This window comes from Odontomachus brunneus, unplaced genomic scaffold (genome assembly GCF_010583005.1).
Source record: "Odontomachus brunneus isolate Ranch 3 - 2012 unplaced genomic scaffold, Obru_v1 Obru_scaffold_249, whole genome shotgun sequence".
NCBI lineage: Eukaryota > Metazoa > Arthropoda > Insecta > Hymenoptera > Formicidae > Odontomachus > Odontomachus brunneus.
The window spans coordinates 303716-326362 of NW_022639699.1; the positions used below are offsets into that span (position 1 = coordinate 303716).

The 22647-nt window shown below is 36.7% G+C and overlaps 1 protein-coding gene across 1 annotated transcript in view; it reads right to left on the reverse strand.

The window, feature by feature from the left end:
• Window positions 1-12088, reverse strand: part of LOC116852687 (thrombospondin type-1 domain-containing protein 4-like) — a 36668-nt gene extending 24580 nt beyond the window's left edge. Inside the window, exons 1-2 of the mRNA XM_032833270.1 lie at window positions 11552-12088; window positions 1647-1921 (exon numbers count right to left, since the gene is read on the reverse strand). Of these exons, the coding sequence (XP_032689161.1) occupies window positions 1647-1688 (42 nt within the window). The 5' untranslated portion in view covers window positions 1689-1921; window positions 11552-12088. The remainder of the gene's footprint in view (window positions 1-1646; window positions 1922-11551) is intronic.
• Between the last annotated feature and the right edge of the window lie 10559 nt (window positions 12089-22647).

Sequence of the window (22647 nt, forward strand, 5' to 3'; positions counted from 1 at the left end):
CTCTCTCTCTCTCTCTCTCTCTCTCTCTCTCTCTCTCTCTCTCTCTCTCTCTCTCTCGCTCTTTCTCTCTCTGTCTCTGATCAAATGAATGGACAAAAAAAAGAAAAAGTATCAGAACAGTTCAATTCAATTGGTACTTCGACAAATATATCCGCGATGAATCTCTTGAGTAATTTCTTTAAATTAATCTGTGTGAGCTCTCTACGAAGAAATTAAATACTATTGTATTATTTTTATTGAAACAGATTAAAATCAATTATTGACAAATGTACATACATGGAGAAAATGTAGTAAAAATTACGTTAAAATTATACTTCTTTCTGCAATCTTTTAGTAAAGCTGAACTCTACTGTATAGTACAAATTACTATAGAAATAGTAAATGTGACGATCTATAAAAAGTCAAACGTACATAAACATTTTTAAATAAATAAGAACAAATGTGCGCACCATGTTTAAACAAATATATAGTAATTTTTGTTATAATTAATGTAAGATCTAAAGTCCAAAAAATGTGTGTGTGTGCAATATTCTAATTTTTACTATATTTTCTTCATGTAAAAATACAAGATTCACTAATCTTTCTACAAAATCGCGTTCAGAGTGATATTTTATTGCACTTGTATCATTCAAAAGAAAGAAAGAAGAATGTACGTGTAGTACGTGTAGTAGAAATAATATCTGTGTCGTTTTTATTTCAATGAATTAAATAATGGAACTCAGTTACTTTCATTAAATTTGCACAAATAAAGAACGCGTGCATTTCGCTCTTGTTATATACGTGCAATTAAATTTAACAATTAATTTAATAATATGATTATACAAGGAGAATTTTATGATTCTTCAATAGTCTAAAAAGACGCCAGTGAAAACCTCTGCATTACGTAATAACACACTACTATGTCGATTTCCATTGATTATTTCAAAGCTTAACTAAAGTTGGAATAACCAAAGCCACGGTAAAGAAATGCAATTTATGATGCATATATTCGTTGGCTTATTTCATCAGTTGCCTGTTGACCATATATTTAGCTTGTTATTTGCAATCAATTACGTTTTACTCATGCACCAATGCCAGCCAGAGTTCTTTCAGTTCTTTTCTATTCCTTAATTGTAATATTATTCCAATCTTAATGACAAGGTAAAGTATTTATGTTCTGAAAGGACCATTCGCGATTTTGTATTCACTATTCCTCTAAAATAAATACTGAAGAAAAGTACACGAGCAACATATCCCTGGTTATAAGCCATATAGCCCGATACCCCGATTTCCTGTAGCCCTATTACGAATCATATCGCCTCTCACTTCTGACTTCGTGCGAATTTTCCCGAAATCGGTTGTGGCGTCGGGAAATTGGCGCGAAAATCGGCGTCATGCGCCTCTCGTTGCACCTCTCGTCGGGGAAAATTGCGCGGTCGACCTTAGCGGTTCGGCGCGATGTGTTCGTGACATGTGCCGGAACATATTTACGAACAATTTCGCCCACGTTTGATAAATGCCCGTTTGACATTGAGGCTGCAGGCAGTCGGTCGTTCGGTCGGTCGGTCGGTCGGTAGGCCAGTCAGCCAGCCAGCCAGCCAGCCGTCTTAATGGCGCGGTAAATCACGCGTCAATACGTTGGCCATTGCGCCGCGCTTATGCCTTACCGTTAAAGATAGCAGCAAAAAGGGAAGGACGAGAGGATGCATCTTGACGGATTTTCGCTCTCGGCCTCACTGTCGACGCATCTCGCTGCAGCTTCCGGTGAGAGCGCACACTAGTCTCCCTAGTCGCCTCTCGTTTCAGCTCCACGTCATTTTTCACCGCGTTAAACCGCCGCGGCTAATTGCAATCAGCTTGCTCCGTCGATTAGATGTTTCCTCGATCAGCAGTCAATGTTGAGTTGCAAATGAGTCGTTTCTTCATTGGTCTCTACAAACTTCTGCTCAAGCATAGAAAAATATCTTCGTAAAGTATAAAATTAACATCAGACCCTTCTATTGTTACGGGTTATTATAGATATTATTATGGTTATTTAGTTATGTTATAAATGTATAACAATTTAAAAATCTGGATTATTTAATTATCCATTTTTATGAAAACTATGTGAGTTATTCTTGTTTTCATTGAAAGTGTTTTGTGTATAACTATAATAAATAGTTTTCTGTAATTGAATGAAATTCTTACTTCATGATAATATTGTAATTATTGATTAGATATGAAAGTCATTCCATCTTAACATTTATTGTATATAGAAAGAATATTGTATTATATATTATAGTTTTATATATATAAACTCTTTTCAATTTTTTGCTACACTAAAAGAAAAAATATCTAAAAAATAATAGATAGTTATTCGATGAGTACTAACAACATTCATATTTACTTATACTAATACAAAATATTTTTCTAATAAGAAGATATGTATTATTTCTTAGCTTTTCATGAAAGCAATTGCTTATTCTGTTTAAATATAAATTTAAATTTAAATAAATATGTTATTAATTCCCACCAAAGAAATATTTTTTAGATACTTTTTCTCTCAGTGCAACACAGTTCCTAAAATAAAAGTAGGACATATGAAATAAAAAGATAGTCAATTATTCGGTATCCCTCGATTACAAAAGTTTCTACAATAATTTTTACCATTCTCTCCGTGTATAAGACGGAAAGACGAGTATATATTAATAGTTTTGCAACAAACAAACCGCCGCAACAGTACCAGCATTTTCGTATTTTTCGCGCAATCACCATGGAATACACGATATTATCGAGTAGTGTTCAGACTATTCACATGATATTTCACGAACGATAAGAACATTACTATAGCATTCCATAGATAAAGCATTGCAAACACGAACGACGCGCGCGAATCGCGCGAGGAATGCAATTACATCACCGTCCCCGTCGTTTCTCGACGAGCCGCGATTTTGCCAGAGTTTGATCGAGCCCTCATACAAACTTGAACACTTTACATAAATATTGCCGTCCGACGCGCGCAAAATGTCTATCAAATCTGACGAGTTTATCACCTGCGGCGCGGCCCTAGGCTTCAGTTGAGCGCACTTTTTCCACACTGTCTTCGCGCAATATTCTGTTCGTGAAAATCATATTGAAGGAGAAATCCGCTTGGACGATTTAATCGGAAAGAAACCGAAATGTGTACAAGCTGTAAACTTGTCCGACACAAATCCATGCACAAAGCAAGAAAGAAAAGAATACACGCGTCTAGTCGTGAGTGTCAACGTCCTCCTCCATCGTCTCCGCAAATCCCAAGCGAACTGTCTCACTATTTTTAAATCTTGCCCCGTATTTTCTTCTCAATCGTCTCTGCAGCCTGCATCATTGTGACTCAAATGCCAAGATTTACTAAGAAGAGGCTGTCGCAATTTATGATTGAAATTTATAATTGCGGAATATAATAAAATTACACATAACAGAAAACTATTGCACAATCAAATATTATGATAGAAATTCATAATCGCAAGATATGTATTCAAGATTCATAATCATTGATACACACCCACAAGTATAAATTCACGCACGAGCCAAAATTTTTGCAGGACAAGAAATTTGTTCCACAGAGACTGACAACAGCGTCGAATATTTACACGAGGGGAAAATTGTAGCAAAAATTACGTTAATTTTATATTTCTTTTTATATTTTCTTTTTAAAGCTGAACGATATTGAAGTTCTAGTGTAAATTATTATAGAAATAATAAATTTGACGATCTACCTGCTGCTTGATATAAAAAACATTCAAGCAATTACAATAATTTTATAGTAAATGTCAAACATACATAACATTCTTAACCAAATATGCAGTAATTAACAAAATTACAAAACTTTGTTGTAATATTTCCTCCGTTTACAGAACCATGAAGATAAAATAATGTAATAAGTGTCTGTCTTTGAATGTAATCGTTCTTCAAATATCACACGCGATTATCGATCGCTCAAGAACACGATTAGAGACGTGCTCAGTTGCGCGAAAATGCAAATATCGCGAGTGTCCCGGTAAAAGTGACATATTATGATAATTCGGCATTAAAGTTTCACTTGCCATTTATTCAATTAATATTCCACCACCACTCAATTATCGTTATTACCCGTTTGAACTTAAACGATGTTTGACATTCAGATGAAATGTTATGGCGTGACGCTAGAGAGGCTATCCGAGGCGAAGGAAATTGGATATTAGAGAAGTCATCGGCTGGCGCGCGTGTGAGCGCACATGCACGTATAATGCTTTCATGCTCCAGTTGCTAGTGAGCGTTAGACAAGAACCTATATTACCCGTACGTCGACCTGTCGAAGGTGGAGTAGCCCGGAGCTAGAATTATCAGCAAATTACGCGCAGATTTCCACGTTTGTTGCATTTCATTATTCATATTTATGATCCGAAATGAGAAATTTAGAATCAAAATCTGAAATTGCGATGGCAAAATTTTGAAGTAGGGTCTGGATTGTTTATCAAACAAAATTACGTTTCTACACATTTCACTCTCTAAGTAGTAAATGTTAGTTTGAGGCGAAGTTGAGATGAATATATATACACAACATAATTACAAATAATTATCTTTCATTTTTCTAATTATCTTTCAATAATTATCTTTCAAATATTATCTTTCATTTTTCTTATTAATGCTTCATTTGCATCAGTCGATTTGATATATTAGAAGTGCACAGATAATAGAAAGAAATATATGAGTTTATTCCTAGAATCCTAAACATGGGTAAAATTTACCCAAATCAACTTTCCAAGCATTACTGTTTTCAAAAACTTACGTTTTGCTTTTTTATTATAATTTCAACTTTATTATATTCATATGTCGCAAAAACATTAATAAATTTCTCGATGTTTCCTACGCTGATTTAAAATAAGTATTGAATTCTGACCATTTTCACAGAAATAAAAATACGCTGGATAAAATTTACCCAATTTAAGGTTGACTCTTTTTGATGTTTAGAATTCTAGAGTAAAATATGTGCGTACATATATGTACCTCGAATGTGTTACTATGAATGATGAACTTTTCACCGTTGTATTTTCCAAACAAGATGGTAAATAATTCTGTTTGTGTATAACGTCGGTATGCCAGCCTTTAATGACATAGTTTTTCATTCAAACTCTCGTTTCAGTTCAAGAAATGAGAAATAGCACGCCAATCTCAAGGAACATAAAAAGTATCGACTTTAATTTCAAATATCTTGAAGAGTCAATCTTGTTCTAATTGCCCGAGCCCAATGATATTTCAATTTGCACGCAGCGCAAGTTTCAATGAATTCCTAACGAGCTCAGTTTTCCGTGCAACCTCCTCGCATATGAAACCTGCTCCCATGGAGAGGAATGGACTCATGTAATTGTCCTTCGCGCGCAAAAATCGCTTGATCGATCGCAGAAGACTCCGGCTGGGCGGCTCGCGCGCCACAAATCACGACGCGAGTGCTTTCGATCGCTTGCAAAATGGAAGTCCTGTCGCCGCGTAAATCTCGCGCGCGCGTGTCGCGAGATAAATTGCGCCGACAAAGGCCGCGCAAAGTCGCGTCGCTAATTATGCGAGCGCGGTTGCATAATCGCGCGCGATAAATTCGCCTGCACACGCGGGGAATTTGCAGAAACGGGACTCACGCGCCGGGCATTATACCAGCGCCGCGATAATCGCAATGCATCGGCGTACAATACTATCCCGCGCGACTGTCGGTGACAAACATATTCATAAAATCGGAAAAAGATTGCCGATCCGACGCGTGAAACGGGATCGCGACGCGCGCGTTACTCCCGCGTGTACGAAAGTGCGCGCGTGATGAATGCAAATTAACCGGCGTGATATATGATCGTTAAACGCATACGAATTGCTCATTAGCCTCACGATTATCGCACGAGTCCGAGTGTGCACGTCGAATGCGCGGGCCTGCAAATCATAGGCCCGGCCGCGCGAGTGACGCGCGCACGAGCGCATAACCGTTCGGGGAATAATTTTATTAACTTTCCGCGGGTAGTTCATATGTACTACACTCGCTAGTCGAAAGCGGTCATTATCTAAAATGGCACATTTTGCGCGATCGGCATCAGAGTCGTAAAACTATCAATTAAATTTTTCTCCACTTAATAATCTATTTGAACCAGTGTGTTTCAATTCAGCTAATCGACGATTGATTCGAGCAAAATCGACTGGAGAATAAATTTAGTTGACGACTGATTTCGACGAATTCAACTAAAGGTCGTTCACTTGATGATATTTATTGAAAGCTGAGGGAATCAAAGATCGTTCAATAAACAATTGAATGCAACAAACTTAATTAAGATAGTTGTCTCATAAATCCATTTTTTAGAAATATTTTCAAATTTCAGTAGTACATTAATCGAAACACGATTAATACATTGCAATAATCTGACCATACCGAAACTGAGATGATTGACATCAAAATTGGTACTATTCACATTACAGGTACGAAAATGGCTGTCGATATCACGTTTTCAATTCTAACAACCGAATTACTTTTATGGTTTTGACAAAAAGACAAGAAGACCATGAAAGGATTGAAAATATTATAAAAAAATTACAAGTTTGTTGACCATCTAGCTTTCATAAAACTGACATGTAAAGTACACAATTACAGGTACACAATTACAATACACAAGTACAATTTGTAATAATAGTTAAAATATATGACTTATAATGATTTTGTGATACTTTACACGTTATATTTCCTTGATATCTTTATTTTTATCTTCTCAAGTATAGTTAAATAATTTTAAAGATCTACAAACAGCAAAAATGCGAAAAATATTCTCTTAAAGTGAATCAGTGAATAGTCACTGATATCAGTTATGAGTATAGCTCTCTGGTTTCCCTTCAAATCAGTTATGAGTATAGCACTTGAACACTTTCAGTGCTATACTTATAACTGTAAATCAGTGTATATTCACTGTTTTCAGATGTTTGACTGATTCATTTTCAAGAAAGTAGGATAAAATATAAGAAAAATCCAACGTCTCGATGAATTTTCTAGTAGTGTACCTTGTAGTAGTGTCTAGTAGTGCGTTTATCAGTACGTAGGATATGTTTACAGACACACATGCCCGACCTGGCAGTCTCAGCCAAAAGTATTAATACGTCCAAGCGCGATAAGCGGTTATTCTCTTGTGGATTTTGTACATCATGAAAGTTTGATTAATATTCTCTTGCTATAGTGTCAAAATTGTATATCATAAATCATATTTATATATTTATTATTATATATTAGCACGGATTTATACAGTTTCTTTCCTATTGAATTAATATTTCATTACTTAACATAATTTTCCAGCAATATTGTCGCGAAACAACTACTTCAAAGGTAGTTGACGATTAGTATAAGCAAATTCAAACGATTCAAGCGAGGAGCATTCGATTGCTCATTGTTACAATTGGTTTTATGGATAGCATTCATGCTTGAAGCATCGTGGCATTGTGAAAGATGCGCTAAGTAGGACTCGCATTGAAGGGAACAGAAGGAGGGAAGCACTGATTATATTAATTGTCATCAAACGATCTTTGATTGAATCGATCAATTGAACCGTCAATTAAACGACTTTTAATTGAATTTGCTAACTTCAATTATCAATTGAGCGATCTTAAATTTTCTTTCTTCATATCAATCGTCAATTGAAATGTCTTTGATTGAATTTGTTGAAATCAATTGTCAATTAAATGGTCTCCAGTTGCATTGGCTCGTATCAATCGTCAATGAAACACGACGATTAATTAGAAAAGCAGTTATTTAATTGCGACTAATTATGAATTAATTAATTGCAACTCTGATCAGTACCGGACTGCGCGCTCCGCTGATCGCGATCAACTTTACGACTTCAAGCAACGACACGAAAGCGCGTTTCGCTGATGATCCCCAGTTCGTATTTTACGATCTGTCCGGCGGCAAGTCTCCATTGAAGCCCGCAACAGGTCTAGGCGAGCCAATATTGACATTCCGCTCCGCGGATCTAATCATCTCTTTCTTATGAAACAGCTTAGGCCAGAGCGTATTGATGAAAGACTTCCACTTCCGTAAACAAGAAGACGCGCAAGGTCTGTCGAAGTTCTTACAATTTCTCTCTTCGCGCAGTGCAATAATTACACAACGAAGTGGCTCGAGGTGGACGAATTAATTGCTCGGATCGCGACAGCACGCACCGTTTACGAGAGCTTTCGCATACCCGCTGAAAATATCGCGCGGACATTTGACGTGTGTTTGTGTGTACGTGTGTGCGTATATGCGTGCGTGTGTGTATGTGCGTGAGTACAAGTATAGCTATAAGTGTAAATGCGCGTTTGCAAGTGTGTGTAAAAGCTCCCGGGTCGGGCAAATCGAGAAATTACTCGGTTCCGGGCGCGTGTGTTTTTTTTACCGGGTCGTTGTTTATTGAGCGCGTTACTTTATTGCAGTGAAAACACGGTGCGCCGCCGCGGGGGTAGATGGGAGCAGATTTGAGGGAATCTCCTCTTACGCAAGTCGCGGGGTACCGTTTATTTTCACGATTATCGAACCCCGCCGACTGGACTATTAATACGCGTTTGCAAAAGACCCAAGTCGCGAACGAGGAATAATTTCCGAGTCCGCGGGAAAGAGAAAGAGACAGAGAGAGAGAGAGAGAGAGAAAGAGAAAGAAAAAGAGAAACGAACGCGACACGCAAGTACGCGTAATCACGGCAAACGACGGGCTCGCGCATTCTTATTTTCTTCCCTCCCGCCGCGCGCGGCATCGTTAGCCGCTGCTTCAGCAATTATGTAGACTGTGATAATTGCCAAGAACGAAACCAGATGCCATTACCGCGCTGGCACCCGCTCGTCAAATTAGATGCAATCGGTAATTTTGTTTAACCGTCTGTGTCGTAACGTTTAGCGCCGCGTTTACACGTTATTACGAAATTCGCACAGCGAATTTTTAACGGCCGGCGTGGTCGTGCCGGCTTATTTGTATTTACGCGAGGTTCCGTTAACCACCGTCGTTCCATCTCGCCGCGTCACAGTCGCGATTTCAGTGGATTGAGATCGAGTTGCGGTGTAGTTACGCTCGCGCAAACGATCATGTATTCAGAAACTTTCCATTTTAGAAGTTGACACTCGGAAAAGCGACACGATTATCCTATATTGAAAGAAGGATTTCATAACAAGTGCAAAAATTTGGTAGTTTTTGCTAAATTATTTAGTAAAATAATGTGGACCAAATAACGATAATTAGAAAATAATTTAGTGATATAAAGTAAATGTGTAGTTCTCTCAGAATCAAGATTTAGTTGCTTGATCTATATATTTAGGTCAACAAACTAGATTCTGAAAGTTTAATACCAAATCTTAGAAGCAGAAAATAAGGTATTTGGTAACTATTATTAAAGCTTGTGCTCGAGATGAAAATTGTTTTAGATAATTTTTTTATTTTATTTAAAAAATCTCATCGTACTACTTAAATTATTTTAAAACATCTATGTTTTATTTTTTACATTGACACTTTTTATTACTTTATACGTACAGTTCTGTCCATAGTTTCATTCGAACTTGTAGCGACCAAACTATACAAACCCACTTCATTCGATGTTTTACTTTATTATTGAACAGAAATTGATGTCCTACGAGCTATGACAATATATTTTTGTACTCATGCTTATATTTTTCAAAGAATGTGGCAATGCCATATTTACCAGCAAATATTGAAAACAACTCAATAACAGTCGATATGCGACAAATATCAATAAGTGATATATATATATATATATATTAGTATAAGTACAGTTGATAGTCACCAAATATTTTGTTGCCTTAACAAAATAAATATTAATAGTTACCAAATATTTCGTCAAATAGAATCAAATAATTTCATAACATTTACCTAATATCTTCTAGTAGTCATCAAAGACTTGTTAACAGATATATAAATATTTGCTAGCTATTATTAAAATCTTTAGTTTACTTGATTGTAGTTAAAAGCCCTTTGTACATAAAATCTGCTATGTATATTTGGTTATTAGTATTATATTTTATTATTATTATATTAGGTTATTACTATTATATTATTAATTTAATGTGGATTTGGTTATTATTATTTTTGGTTATTATCATTATATTAGATACAGAATTTTTACTTAAATTTTGTAACTAAATACATTTAGTAATAATTAGTCTCATTTTTCAGTGGACGCATGAATCTGATAATGTTAATGTGGTTCAATTAACGATCGATATGAGCAAATTTAATTAGAAGTTATAGATTGTTCGGTGATGATTGATATGAACAAAACTATCCCTCTCCCTTCTCAACGTGGGTCCTATTTAGCACTTTTCAATCATCAGCATATTCCACAATATGAATACTCCGAATATGAATACTATTCACAAAACCAATTATAAGCATGAGTGATCGAACGCTTCTCGATTGAATCGATTGAACTTGCTCATATCAATTGCCAATTGAATAGTCTTTAAAGTAATTGTTCCATAAAACAATCTTTCTCGGAATCTTTTCAAACTTTAACAATATATTACACGAAATACGATCGATGTGTATATGCAATTAGAATAAGATCGATGACGTTGAAGATGAGATAATTGAAGCCAAATAACGCACTATTTATATATATCGCAGATACGAAAACGACTACCGATATTATGTTTTCAATTCTAACAACAAAAATATTGGTTTATTATTCTAGCATTCAAATTATTTTTACGGTTTGAACGAAAACTCAAGAAGACGATAAAAGAAACTTGTGGAACTATTATAAGAAGATTACAAGATCATCTAGTTTGATCATCTAGTTTTCAAAAAATTTATACGTGAAGTACACATAGTATTTATGATAACGGTGGAAGTATACGACAGCTAACTTGTAATACTTGATTTTGTAATACTCATCATGAGTTATATTTCCTTTGATGCCCCTTAATTAAGTATCTTCTTAAAGATAGGATAATTAAATAATCTTGAAGATCTATAATCGATATGCAAAAATGCGTAAAGTACAGTAAAATATGCAAAAACCCAACGTCACGATTATTTCTCCAGTAGCGTGCATTGGTATGTGTCTCTCGGTCTATAAAATATATTTACAAACATACCTAATGCGAGCAATTCTAGTAAAAAATATTAACGTGTCAAAGCACGAAAAATGATTATTTCTTTTCGGGTTTCTAAACATTATGCAAGTTTGATTAATATTACCTTGCTGTATACCAGAAATCATATTTATGAACGTTTAGCACAGATTGGTAGAGCTTCCTCGTGTTGTATTAATCATTTACTTAACGTAATTTCTAGCGGTATTGAAAGCGATCGTGAAACAACTACTTTAAGGTAATGGTAAGATATTAACCTTAAGGTCGAGATAACACGAAGAAACTCTATAAATCTGGTTAGCGTAACCAACATCATACTATTTCCCACGTGCAGGATACATTTCGGTTTGACAGAATTCATTTGTCGTCGTTGTGCATTTTCACTTGCAGCCGGGGTTAGGAAACGTCCAGCTTTTGTGCTCAATTAAAAAGAAGGATCACGCCCACGATCGCGGTCGTTGCAACCACTTGACTAACCTGTTGCATCGAGTCCCGACTGCACGTGCAACCGTTGACGGAGAACGAACACTAAGCAGAGACACGGCGGCCAAAATCAACTCACACATCGATCACAGCCGATACGCTCTGCCGTTCGCGAATCTGCCGGGCGAGCCGCGCTTCCATCGCGTCGCGGAGGCTCATTTCGGCCGTGCGACCGCACTTTAATTGCACAATTATCTCACGAGCGAGTACAGGAGGCTTGTCGATTTGCGAGCTGACGAATTTATCGCTCGGCCGATCGGTGTTCACCGGCTGACTGCTTCGCCGGTGCTCAATAAATAAAAAGAACGTTGTCGCACGCCTCTCGTCGCGTTGTGCCCGCGAATTGTATTCGTTCGCGCGGGACACGCGTCACACGCGCGTACGTATCCCGCGTTTCGCGATTCTGAAATGTCCCCGCGACTTTTTCGCCGTGCGCGCATACAAAAATTACACGTGCCCGAAGCGTAGCGAGAGGTGCATGCTGCGGCCCGGAGGAGAGACCGAGAGCCGAGTTCCTCTGTCAGAGGTGTCGTTTCGTACTGACGGCTCCCGTCGGTGGAGGACCGACTTTATACGTCCGCGTGGAGTCGCGGATCGAGCTTTGGGCGCCTCCGTCATGTGCGCGTCACCTGGCAGCGAAGTATGAAGACGTTATTTTAATAGCGACGTTAATCCATCTCTCAGCGTTCCAGAACACGAGGCCATAAGCAAGACGGCAGTCGCAAGTTCAAGGGGAATTAATAGGATGTTTTATTAAACTAGTCGCGCGCGATGAACTTGAAAAGAATGGCCTATGTAATTCTGTCAATTTTCGGAGATGAAAGGTTCTTTTTTGTAATAATGCACAGGCGGATGCTGTGGCACACAGCGAGATTTATAATTTGAATCGACATTTTCCACTAACGAAATAATCTTATTTCTAAAATAATCTCAATTATAATGTGCAAAAAATGCTCTTTAATTAAAGTATTTATTCACTTAAACCAAAACGCTTAAAATTATAGAAAAATTTTACGTTATTTAATTATATAATTTATTTAATTATATAATTTTACGTTATTTAATTATATAATTAATTATAAAATTAATACGTATTACGATAAAAATATTACGATAAATATTACAATAAGTTTTAAGCATTTTGGTTTAAGTAAATGTACTGCTTAATTAAAGTCAATTTTATAAATAAATGTTACATTAAATTTTTTATAATATATTATAAAATTTATTATATAAATAATATAAATTATATAAATAATTATATAATTAATTATATAATTATTTATATAATAAATTCTATAATAAATTATAGAGAAATTTAATATATCATTTATTCTACAAATATAATGACAATTTATAAAGGTGTCTTTAATTAAGGAATATTCATTTAAACCAAAATGCTTAAAATTTATCGTAATATTTATCGCAGCAAAGTACATTCACAGTGAAAGTTTCATGCAATTTGTTCTGCACCGTTCGTGAGAAATCTGATACTAAATATCGCCATTTTGCGTATATAACTTTATAGTAGAAGCAACACAGATGCCCATTATTCCAATATAACTTCGTAAAAAAAGATATTATTCAAATAAAAAATTTACTATTATGAATGTTTTATATTATGAAACATTTATTCATCATTTTGTAAATAATCGTAGACTTTTAATTATTTATAAAAAAAAAATTGTTACATAAGTGCGCGATATTGTACTAATTTTTTTAAATTAATATATAAAAATCTATGTGATTATTTGCAAAATGATAAAGGACTTTTGTTCAGTTTGACCTAATGTATAAGCATACAATGGCGCCACTACAGTTTATCTATCATATCGCGTAATCATTCATTAATCTTCTTTAATTAATATTTCGAGATTTCTTACAAATATCGCAAAATAGTGTAGTACTTTTATGTTCATCTCCATTCTACGCTCTCGTGAAGTTTGAAAATAATGATCTAGGACACCTTGTATAAAACTATTTTTTTTCTGCGGAAAGTTATTATAACTTGTTCATAAATTGTGAGGATTTTTTAACATTAGATAAATGGAAAAAAATATATTTTCCATTTATCTCATTTTTTATACTTATTAACGGCATATAACTTATGAAGATTATTCTACCGGAATACCAACTCAAAATCTCAAAATCGATATTATTAAATGAAACATATATGTGAATTTTGAATCGCCTCGTACAATACGTTCGCAAAGAGTGAAGTTTCAACGATGGATTAAAGTTTAACAGGTTCGCGCTTGAGGTAAACCGGAGAGAAATACGTGATATTATAGAATTATGCATTATGCGGCATTATAATTAGTTAAGTCAGCATAATGCAAATTTTCTCCCGGAATTCTGCTCCTCCTGAAGGGCAACAGCTGATCAGCGATGACGAAACCACGCACGAAAACATGACGATTCCAACAAAGGTGGAACCTGGTCGATCTCAGCACTAGTGGAGAGCAAAAGGAGAACATGCTGCATCGTGCAACCGGTCGTGAGTCAGATCTCGCTTATCTCGCTACTGCGAAACATCAATATCGACCAACTGTGATCGACCAGTTGTTCCTCCGCTCTTTCCTATACTATTGTTTAAAAAACAGTTCTATTTGAAGAACAGATTTAAAGTCTACTTGCTTATTTCGTACGAATATTTCCAAGCTGCACGGATTACCTGTTGAGATGTATCCATCTCTAATGTCCACTAATATTTATTAAGTCTTAATCTTAGCTTAAACTGCCTTCAGATTTAAGTCCAGTTTTTCAATAGCAGTTTAAACTTGGATTTAAGTTTAAACTCTACTCTAACAATGCGCTTGTTTTGTTTAAACAGAGTTTAAGTTGAAATCTCAATTTAAACTATCATTGAAAAATCGGCCCTTAAAGACTTAAACTCGGATTAAGATTTAATCGATGTTTAAGAATGTTGGTGGAATTGAGCCTAAATGGTTAAGTATAACATCAAATATCTTGCATTCAAGCACCAAATAAATAATAAAACTTACGAAACATCTAATATTATGATTTTAGAGGCTTTTGCGGTGTCCATGAATATTGGATTTAGTTTCTGGGTTTGAGCCGCGTGGATTCTTCTTTGTCTGATTCCGACGTTTCGCGAATATTTCAGCATCGGGTTGTTCCTCCCTGATAAAACGGACTGAAATGTTCGCGAAACGTCGGAATCAGACAAAGAAGAATCCACACGGGTCAAACCCGGAAACCAAATCTAATATCTAATATTATATTTTATTAGTATTTACTAAAACGCCAACACGATCTAATGTATTTTACGAAATAAAGTAGTTGTATGCAAGACTTTCATCTAGAAAATCATAATACTGTTCTGAAGCTTAATCTACAATCTTTGCTTTCTGTTTCTTGTTCTGTTTTTTTTCTGACTTAAAGCTTAAGGTGTGAGTTAGAAAGAGATAAAGAGGAAAAAAACAAGAAGAAAAAAAGTACATTGTAGATCAAGCTTTAAAGTTTGAGTTAAAAAGAGATAAAGAGAAAGAAACAGAAAGCAAAGAACATATTGTAGTTCAAGCTTTAGAAGCGCGCTTTCCAAAACGGAAGACTGAAGAACGCCGGAAAGTGATTTTCCAACCTCCACGCAACAATTTTCAACTGCTGAGGGAAGTCACGATCGATCGTGGAGACCTATCGCTCTTGACAATTTTAGGAGGAAGCGGTGACGGCAGCTGCTCTTAAACGCAGCTGATAATCGAAGCAGGATGACTTTCGTCGTCGGAGTAGTTTAACATCTCGTTCGTATAGCTTATACTGCGGGACAGCTTGTGATTAGCGGCCGCCCCGGTGGCGATCTAATACGTTTCCACGAGCAAATTATCGAGTGGCGCTACGCAGATAGAATTAGCCGTGTCGGTCTGGCTGATATCGCTAAATTGCCGCGTTCCTACGGGGCGTCCGGAGTGCATCTCGCTCGTTGTATCGTCGTCGTGCATCAGTTCCTCCGCTCCGCTCGCCGCGCGCTCGCGAGGTATATAAATATATCGAGTCATCATCTCCGATCGCGCAACGTCAAAGTATGAGAAATAATTTTCGCGCGACAAACAGACCACCTCCTTCCGCGGGGCGACAGCGGCGGCAAAGTGCGAATGGGACGTTTTTGAGCCGGGGCGAAAGCAGAGCTCGATATTTATAGTTGTACATTCCCTGGTAGAAATGTATGCAGTTTGCTTAGGTAGAGTAGACGCCCGCTTCAAGTGACTGCTTAGTGCTAATGCATTTATACTAATGGTGAAAAATACTGCGTGGGAACTGAACAAAAGAACTTGACAGAGTTTTATTCGTTTATTTTGTTAAAAGAGAGCGCTCTGAAAATTGCACGAACAACAATATGGAGAAAATGATACACCGATTATCCGATAAAAAATTAACAAGCGGATATTTCCAATTAAAATATCGGTAAATTTTTGTATCCGAGCAAGAAACATCCGATGAGAAATAATTTTTGGTTGGTTTATCTGATGAAATGTCGTTATGATCGAAAGTATCCGATTAAATTTAATCGGATATCCTAATCGGATATAAAAACTGATCAAAATTTGATTAGAAATATCCATTTGTTAATTTTTTATTGGATAATTTCTCTCAGTGTAGAGCAAAAGAGGTAAAAGAGGGATTAAAATCTTTCAATAAAGAAGCATGCACAAAGAATGAGATACTATTAGATCAAACCTGCATTTTACGAAGAGTAGATTTGATTATTAATCAATTGAATAGCTTCTCGTCGATTTCCTATTCTGTTTCGTTCAGTAAATGGGGTCTGTCCGATTTCGTTCAGTAAATGGGGTTCAACTTTTGCGTATCTTTTGTGGACAGTAATTGCGGCAAAAGCGTTACATCTGAATTGAGATTCTAAGTTTTACTCTTCAGTTATTAGACAAAAGTTAACATAACTATCTACAATATAACTGCTCGAAAACTGCATTAAATTTCTTCTAGTATAGATATTTCTTCCTACATTAGATCACTCCATCCATGACATTACGTTAAGAAATATTAATGACACATATCTTCCAAATATTCATATTTTGTATTAATTATTAAAATCCAGTTCAAAAACAATATTTAAATTTTAGAATAATAAATTAATTATAGTAAAAGTAAAGAGTATCACAATAAGAATTTAAACGTATCTAAATAAATGATAAAAATAAAAAATATCAATAAATAAATAAATAAATATATACATATATATATATATATATATATATATATATATATATATAAATCCTTGAAATATTTACAAAGATATTCAGATAGAAGTAACCAGAGGGAGAAGATCGATGCGAGTGATTTTATTACTAATAATAATGCTCACAACAAAATGTCCGTTTAAGTTGCGCGATTATAGCTATTACAGCACGTAATGACGACAATTAACGCGATTTAAATATTCATCGGTATTACGTCGTGCGCATTTAAATACCGCGCAATGTTTCGATGTAATACGATGATTATAACGTAGCAAGTGGAGCTAATTGCACGACTCGCTAGCTACCTGCTTTTTTGCCGGCACCGCTCGCGATGTCATTGACTCGATGACACCATTCATCAGGATCATTAACGTTGCGTCATAATTGCTCGATTCAGGCGATAACGATCGATGGTTCGTGCAACATCGAACAACATGTCCACGATCGTAAACTGTCGCTATGCAAACACGAGCTTTCGTTAACTCGACATCGCCGATACATTCGCCGTGGCTCGCGAATCAACGTCCTTAGTCCTCTAAAAATAAAAAAAGAAGTAAAAAGAAGAAGTAAGAAAACGCTATTTTATGGGACAGCCTAATTCATCATCAGTTATATCCGACCAAGTCGATATTTTAGCCCTACTTTCGATCTAAACTTTAAAACTTCCATATATTCTGAAAGTTTAGTATGTTTCCGTTAATACGTGGAAATTGAAGTCCTATTTAGCACCCTTAAAGAAAGTCTTGCTTAGTATAAAGTGCACAAAATGTCACTTGGAGATTCTAAAGAGAACTTTTCGGCAAAGTTAGTAAGATAAATAGAATTAAAAGAGGTACTAGTTGGCTTCAGAATATCAAAGTTGATATTAAATTGAATATTGAGATCGAAAGTACGAACAAAATTCTCACTCAAGTAAGATTTAAATTTCGACAACCCGGTCGAAATTTGAGTCCTATTTACCTGAACTTTCAAACATTTGTATATTCTGAAGGTACAGTGTATGTTCAATGCATGTAGGTAGAAATTGTAATTCTATGTAACGCATCTAAATAACAGAAAATATATAAAATGCCGTTTGTGAGTTCTAAAGAGAGAGAGAGAGAAAGGATTTCTCGGCAAGACTATTTTAGGATAAATAGAATCAAAAGTTTATGTTGGCTTCGAGATATCAGAGTAGACATTAAATGGAATATTGAAGTCGAAAGTAAGATAAAATTTTGACTCGGGTGGTAAAACTATTACTGTTACCGCAATTACTGTCACAGTTTATCTTCTCGACTCTCTCTCTCTCTCTCTCTCTCTCTCTCTCTCTTTGCCTCTTTTTCCTTCTTCGAATTCGCCTTGTGCAACTTTGAGAAATACGTCATGCTGACCCGGCCATAACTCAGTTGCTCCAATTTTTGCGAGATTCCTCCATAGAGACTGTTATTTATTAACGCGCGGAAATAAGCGCGCAATTCATTCGCGCTAATGGCATCTAGTGCATACGCACCAACTTATCGGCAAAATACGCTCCGCTGCCGCGCAATGAGCAACCGTTTAATATTAGGTGGTGATCTGCACGCCCGTGCATTCTGCGTTACGTAATTCACGCGAAGAGCTCAAATTTTTCCCGCGATTATCGCGCCGCCGCCGCCGCCGCCGCCGCCGCCGCCGGCGGCTTTTTGTCCGTGGAACCGCGAAAATTTCGCAACGATCGACAGCGCTTCGACCGGGGTGCGGCGCCTGAACCCGGCCCTTTTAAACATCACGGAACAGAGACGCCTGCCGCGCGCGCGCGCACTCTGAATTCTGATCACGACTTGTATACCGCCCGGATGCACTTGTATGTAAATCAGCACGCAATAATGATGCCGTAAATCAAGCGGCGTACCTGGCGGCAGGCCTGATCGATTGTTTCTTAAAATTTTACCGGCTATTAGCGCGGGTTTCTCTCAATCCGCGACTCTAGCGTTGCGCCTATATTTATGACATTCGCGGATGAAGGGTTAATGCATCGGGACGGTGGTGTTGCAATCAGGCTGAAAGCTATGGTGGTAGCTATATGGTTACGATTGCACAGTGCGAAAATATTTTGTTAACGCACATTATATTAGTCAAGAAATCACAGAAGTAAAGTACGACGCTCATGTCGACTTTGTGGCGCCACTCTCGTGGCGTAACAAGTACGGGTTAACATTTAGCGGAATAATATTATATAATTAATCGGCTGAGTATTTATATTCACGCGTGTTCATAAATAACAAGTTTATAACCAGCGGGAACGCGGGAAACGAACGAAATATAACTATAATTTCGTTATCTTTATTATTATATTTAATCCCTGGTTTTTTCGCGTTACACACATGTATGAGCTTTCAATACGCACAACTGAAGAATTTTCAATTATCTTCTTATAATTATAAAGTTATATAAATATATTCAAGAACAGATTTATATTAGAATGTACACGACTTTTTCTCCCCTAAAATTAGAATTTACGCTTTTCGAAGTTATTCTACATTTTTATACGTAAATAATTTTACAGCAGAAATTATTACAGAATTTTATAAGCCAAAAAGTAGATTGAACATTCTGCAATAAATTATTATCCTTTCATCCATACGTGTGTTATTTATATTTTGGAAATTATATATAAAAGACGCTATTAAAAAATTTTTGGTTTTCCTCGAATCTGATCAGCTGCGTCTTGAATTCGTCAATCTAATTCTTGTATATTATTTATGTATGAAAAATAAACTAAACTTTTCATGTATTCCCGTAAAAAGAAATCCAATAGATTTAAGTCAGGAGATTGAAGAGGCCATGCAATCGATTCACTCTGTCCAATCCATCTTTCGGAAAGGCGACATGAGCAATAATTATTGTAAATATCATAGTAATAGTATGGTAAGATACTCGTTCGTTTATTGACCGCGCGTGATCAATGGAAACATACAAATAACTTGCGTTACCAAAATTGAAAAATATTTATAACTCTAAAAAAGTTGACCAATATTTAATAGACACTTTTTATTCATAAATGAACTTACCCAAAAGTTATACTCCGATTTCTTCCTAATTTGACACAAATGTAGAAGTACAAAAAATATTTAGGTCATATTTTTTCATTTTGGCCTACTTTGAGTCTCACTGGTAGTTTAAAGCTTTTTAATGTTCTCACTTCTATTATCGACAAGTATAACAAAAATGCATAAGAAATAAAATTGAATACAAGATATAGTCAAATAATTTTAACAAAATCGATATAGCTGAGACACGAACCATTCTAAATTTCTTTAGCCGAGATTTCAACCAAAATATTTCAAATATGTGCTAAATTAGACAAAAATTGCTCAAATCTCGGCCAAACCGAGAAGTTATTTGTATAAATAATTTTGTTCAATTTTTTACATGTTTAAACATTTTACTATTTATACAAATAATTTTACATATTTGACTTCATATTCATAATCAACAAACCAAAAACGCCTATATCTTGTATTCAATTTTATTTCTTATGCATTTGTGTTGCACTTGTTGATGATAGAAGTGAGAACATCAAAAAACTACAAACTGCCCGTGAAACTCAAGGTGGGCCAAAGTGAAAAAATATGACCTAAATATTTTTTGTACTTCTATATTTGTGCCAAATTAGAAAAAAATCGGAATATAACTTTTGGGTAGGTTTACTTGTCGGTATAATGAGTACTATCTACCCTAAGTTTGGAATATTATTTTTAACATTCTGTATATGTTATTCTGTCTTATAGTGAATAATGACGATTATTTTTGACAAGCACCAGATAAAATTAAGACGCTCAAGCGGGATCTCCCGGTCGTATCTGCAACATTTCGCGCCTGGACTCGCGCGCGATACGTCTTCATTCGCCGATCATTGATCGTGGCAGAATGAGGTCTCGGGAGCGCGAATCTTCGACGCGCGCGGAAGTGCAGCAACGGCCGTGGGAATCACCGAACGGCGATCTATGCGGGTGCTCGCGCGCCCAGTGGCCGCATCGCGCTGCGTAACGCGCATAATCGCCACGCGGCATCTGCACTCCACGGGAATACCGTGGATTCGTCTACTTTCCGCGATTCAATCGTTCAAGAAGATCTCGCCGCTTCCTTCTCCCTCCGCGACCGGTGGCCCAGAGCAGCCAGGGTCTGCCTTTCAATAAACACCGGCGGTTACTCGTCGGAGGCTGGCGATTCATGGGAATCATGCCTCGCGCGGTAATTTCACGTTATCGCTAATGCGACGGTGCACCGTGGTTAGCGTGCTATCGCTAGGTTCGTCCCTTTCCAGATTCTTAAATACCGCTACCGAACCTGTTCTCTTATCATCGCGCGAGCGCGCTCGCGGGGCATACGCTTATGATTCTATCGACTAAACGGGAAACCGCCGTATCCCAGTGCGGCGGCGGTCTATCTCGATCGGAAATTTGGTTTGATTGCATTCTTTCGGGGAGTTGTTAAGAATTTGTATGTCCCTCGATAGTGGTAAATCGCTCCTTTTAATCGACACGAAAGGGTTATTCGGAAAATTGATGTGATGGAGTCTTCTACGATACGTGGCGATCTTGTCTTCATTGCTCTCTTCCGCTCACACGAAATTGTCTCTACATGTTATGGCGTAAAGAATTGTTCTATAAAACCTGACCTACAATTTGCTCTTCGCTTCCTGTTTTTTATTCTTTATCTTTTTCTAACACACTAAAGTTTGAAGATTTAAATAAGAAAGAGATAAAGAGAAAGAAACAGGAAGCAAAGAACACATTGTAAGTCAAGCTTTATAGTGAGTAGAAGCAGAAGACATAACTCGGTGCAACGGTATACAGCACAATATTGAGGCCAGATGGCATATTTTTCGGAATGTCGAAATTACAACTTCTCAAACAACTAATCGTCGTAATGATTGCATTCAGAGAAAAAGACATGATTGTGGTAACTATAATAGTTCTGTATGTAGAATTAATATATATAGTTTAATTCTACATATATCTTTAATAGCACAGTTTATTGAGGCAATATTGGCTACAACTGGGTCCCAATATATTTAATATTGGCCCAGCATTGCAAAGTAGACATCTTGCATTTTATAGTCATTTTATAGTCAATATAGAATTCCGAATATGCTGCTCGTAAATTAGGTTTTTCTACTCTTCTTCTAAAGGGAACTTTCTGTGATTTCGTTTCCACTATTTCTCTCACGATAAATATATAAACAAGGCACATGGCCGACATACTCCTTAAGCCAACTAAATCTAGTCTCCTTTAACCTCGCTGTCTTTTACAATAAGTTTTTTTAAAAATATAGACTACTACGCATTTCGCTGAAAAGAGGAAAGATCATATTTCTTCTGAACATGAAAAATAAGAAATAATTTAAAATTTAGATTTTTAATGCGACACAACAGATAGTTGACAGGAGCAACTGTGTGGACGGTGGAGAAAATAAGACAGCTAATGTGAAAATAACGCAGCGGGAGAAACGCAATCTGTCGAGCCGCATGAATTAATCCCTCGCGTGGATCTATTATTAATTCACGAACTCCCTCATAAAGATTCGGGTTCGGGAACTTACCGCGACTCGCCCGGTGAATTATGCAGTCGGTGCCACCGGCGCCGATATTTAAAGACGGCAATCGCGGACAGATTTACGCATAATTCCAGCGTGTAATTCCGCGCTTTTAACGAGGTAGCAGTCCGGCCGTGCGTCACTCTTAATCCGCCGTGTCCGCGTAATACCGTCTAATCGTGATCTCATGCAGTGATCCAGTTGGCCGATCGAAACGACGCTAATGTACCCTCTAATAAGCATTTTTAATGAGGCCCGCCTGTCGAGCGCGAGCAGCTTTTCGCGGTTCTCCTAAAATATCGCGCGCGCGC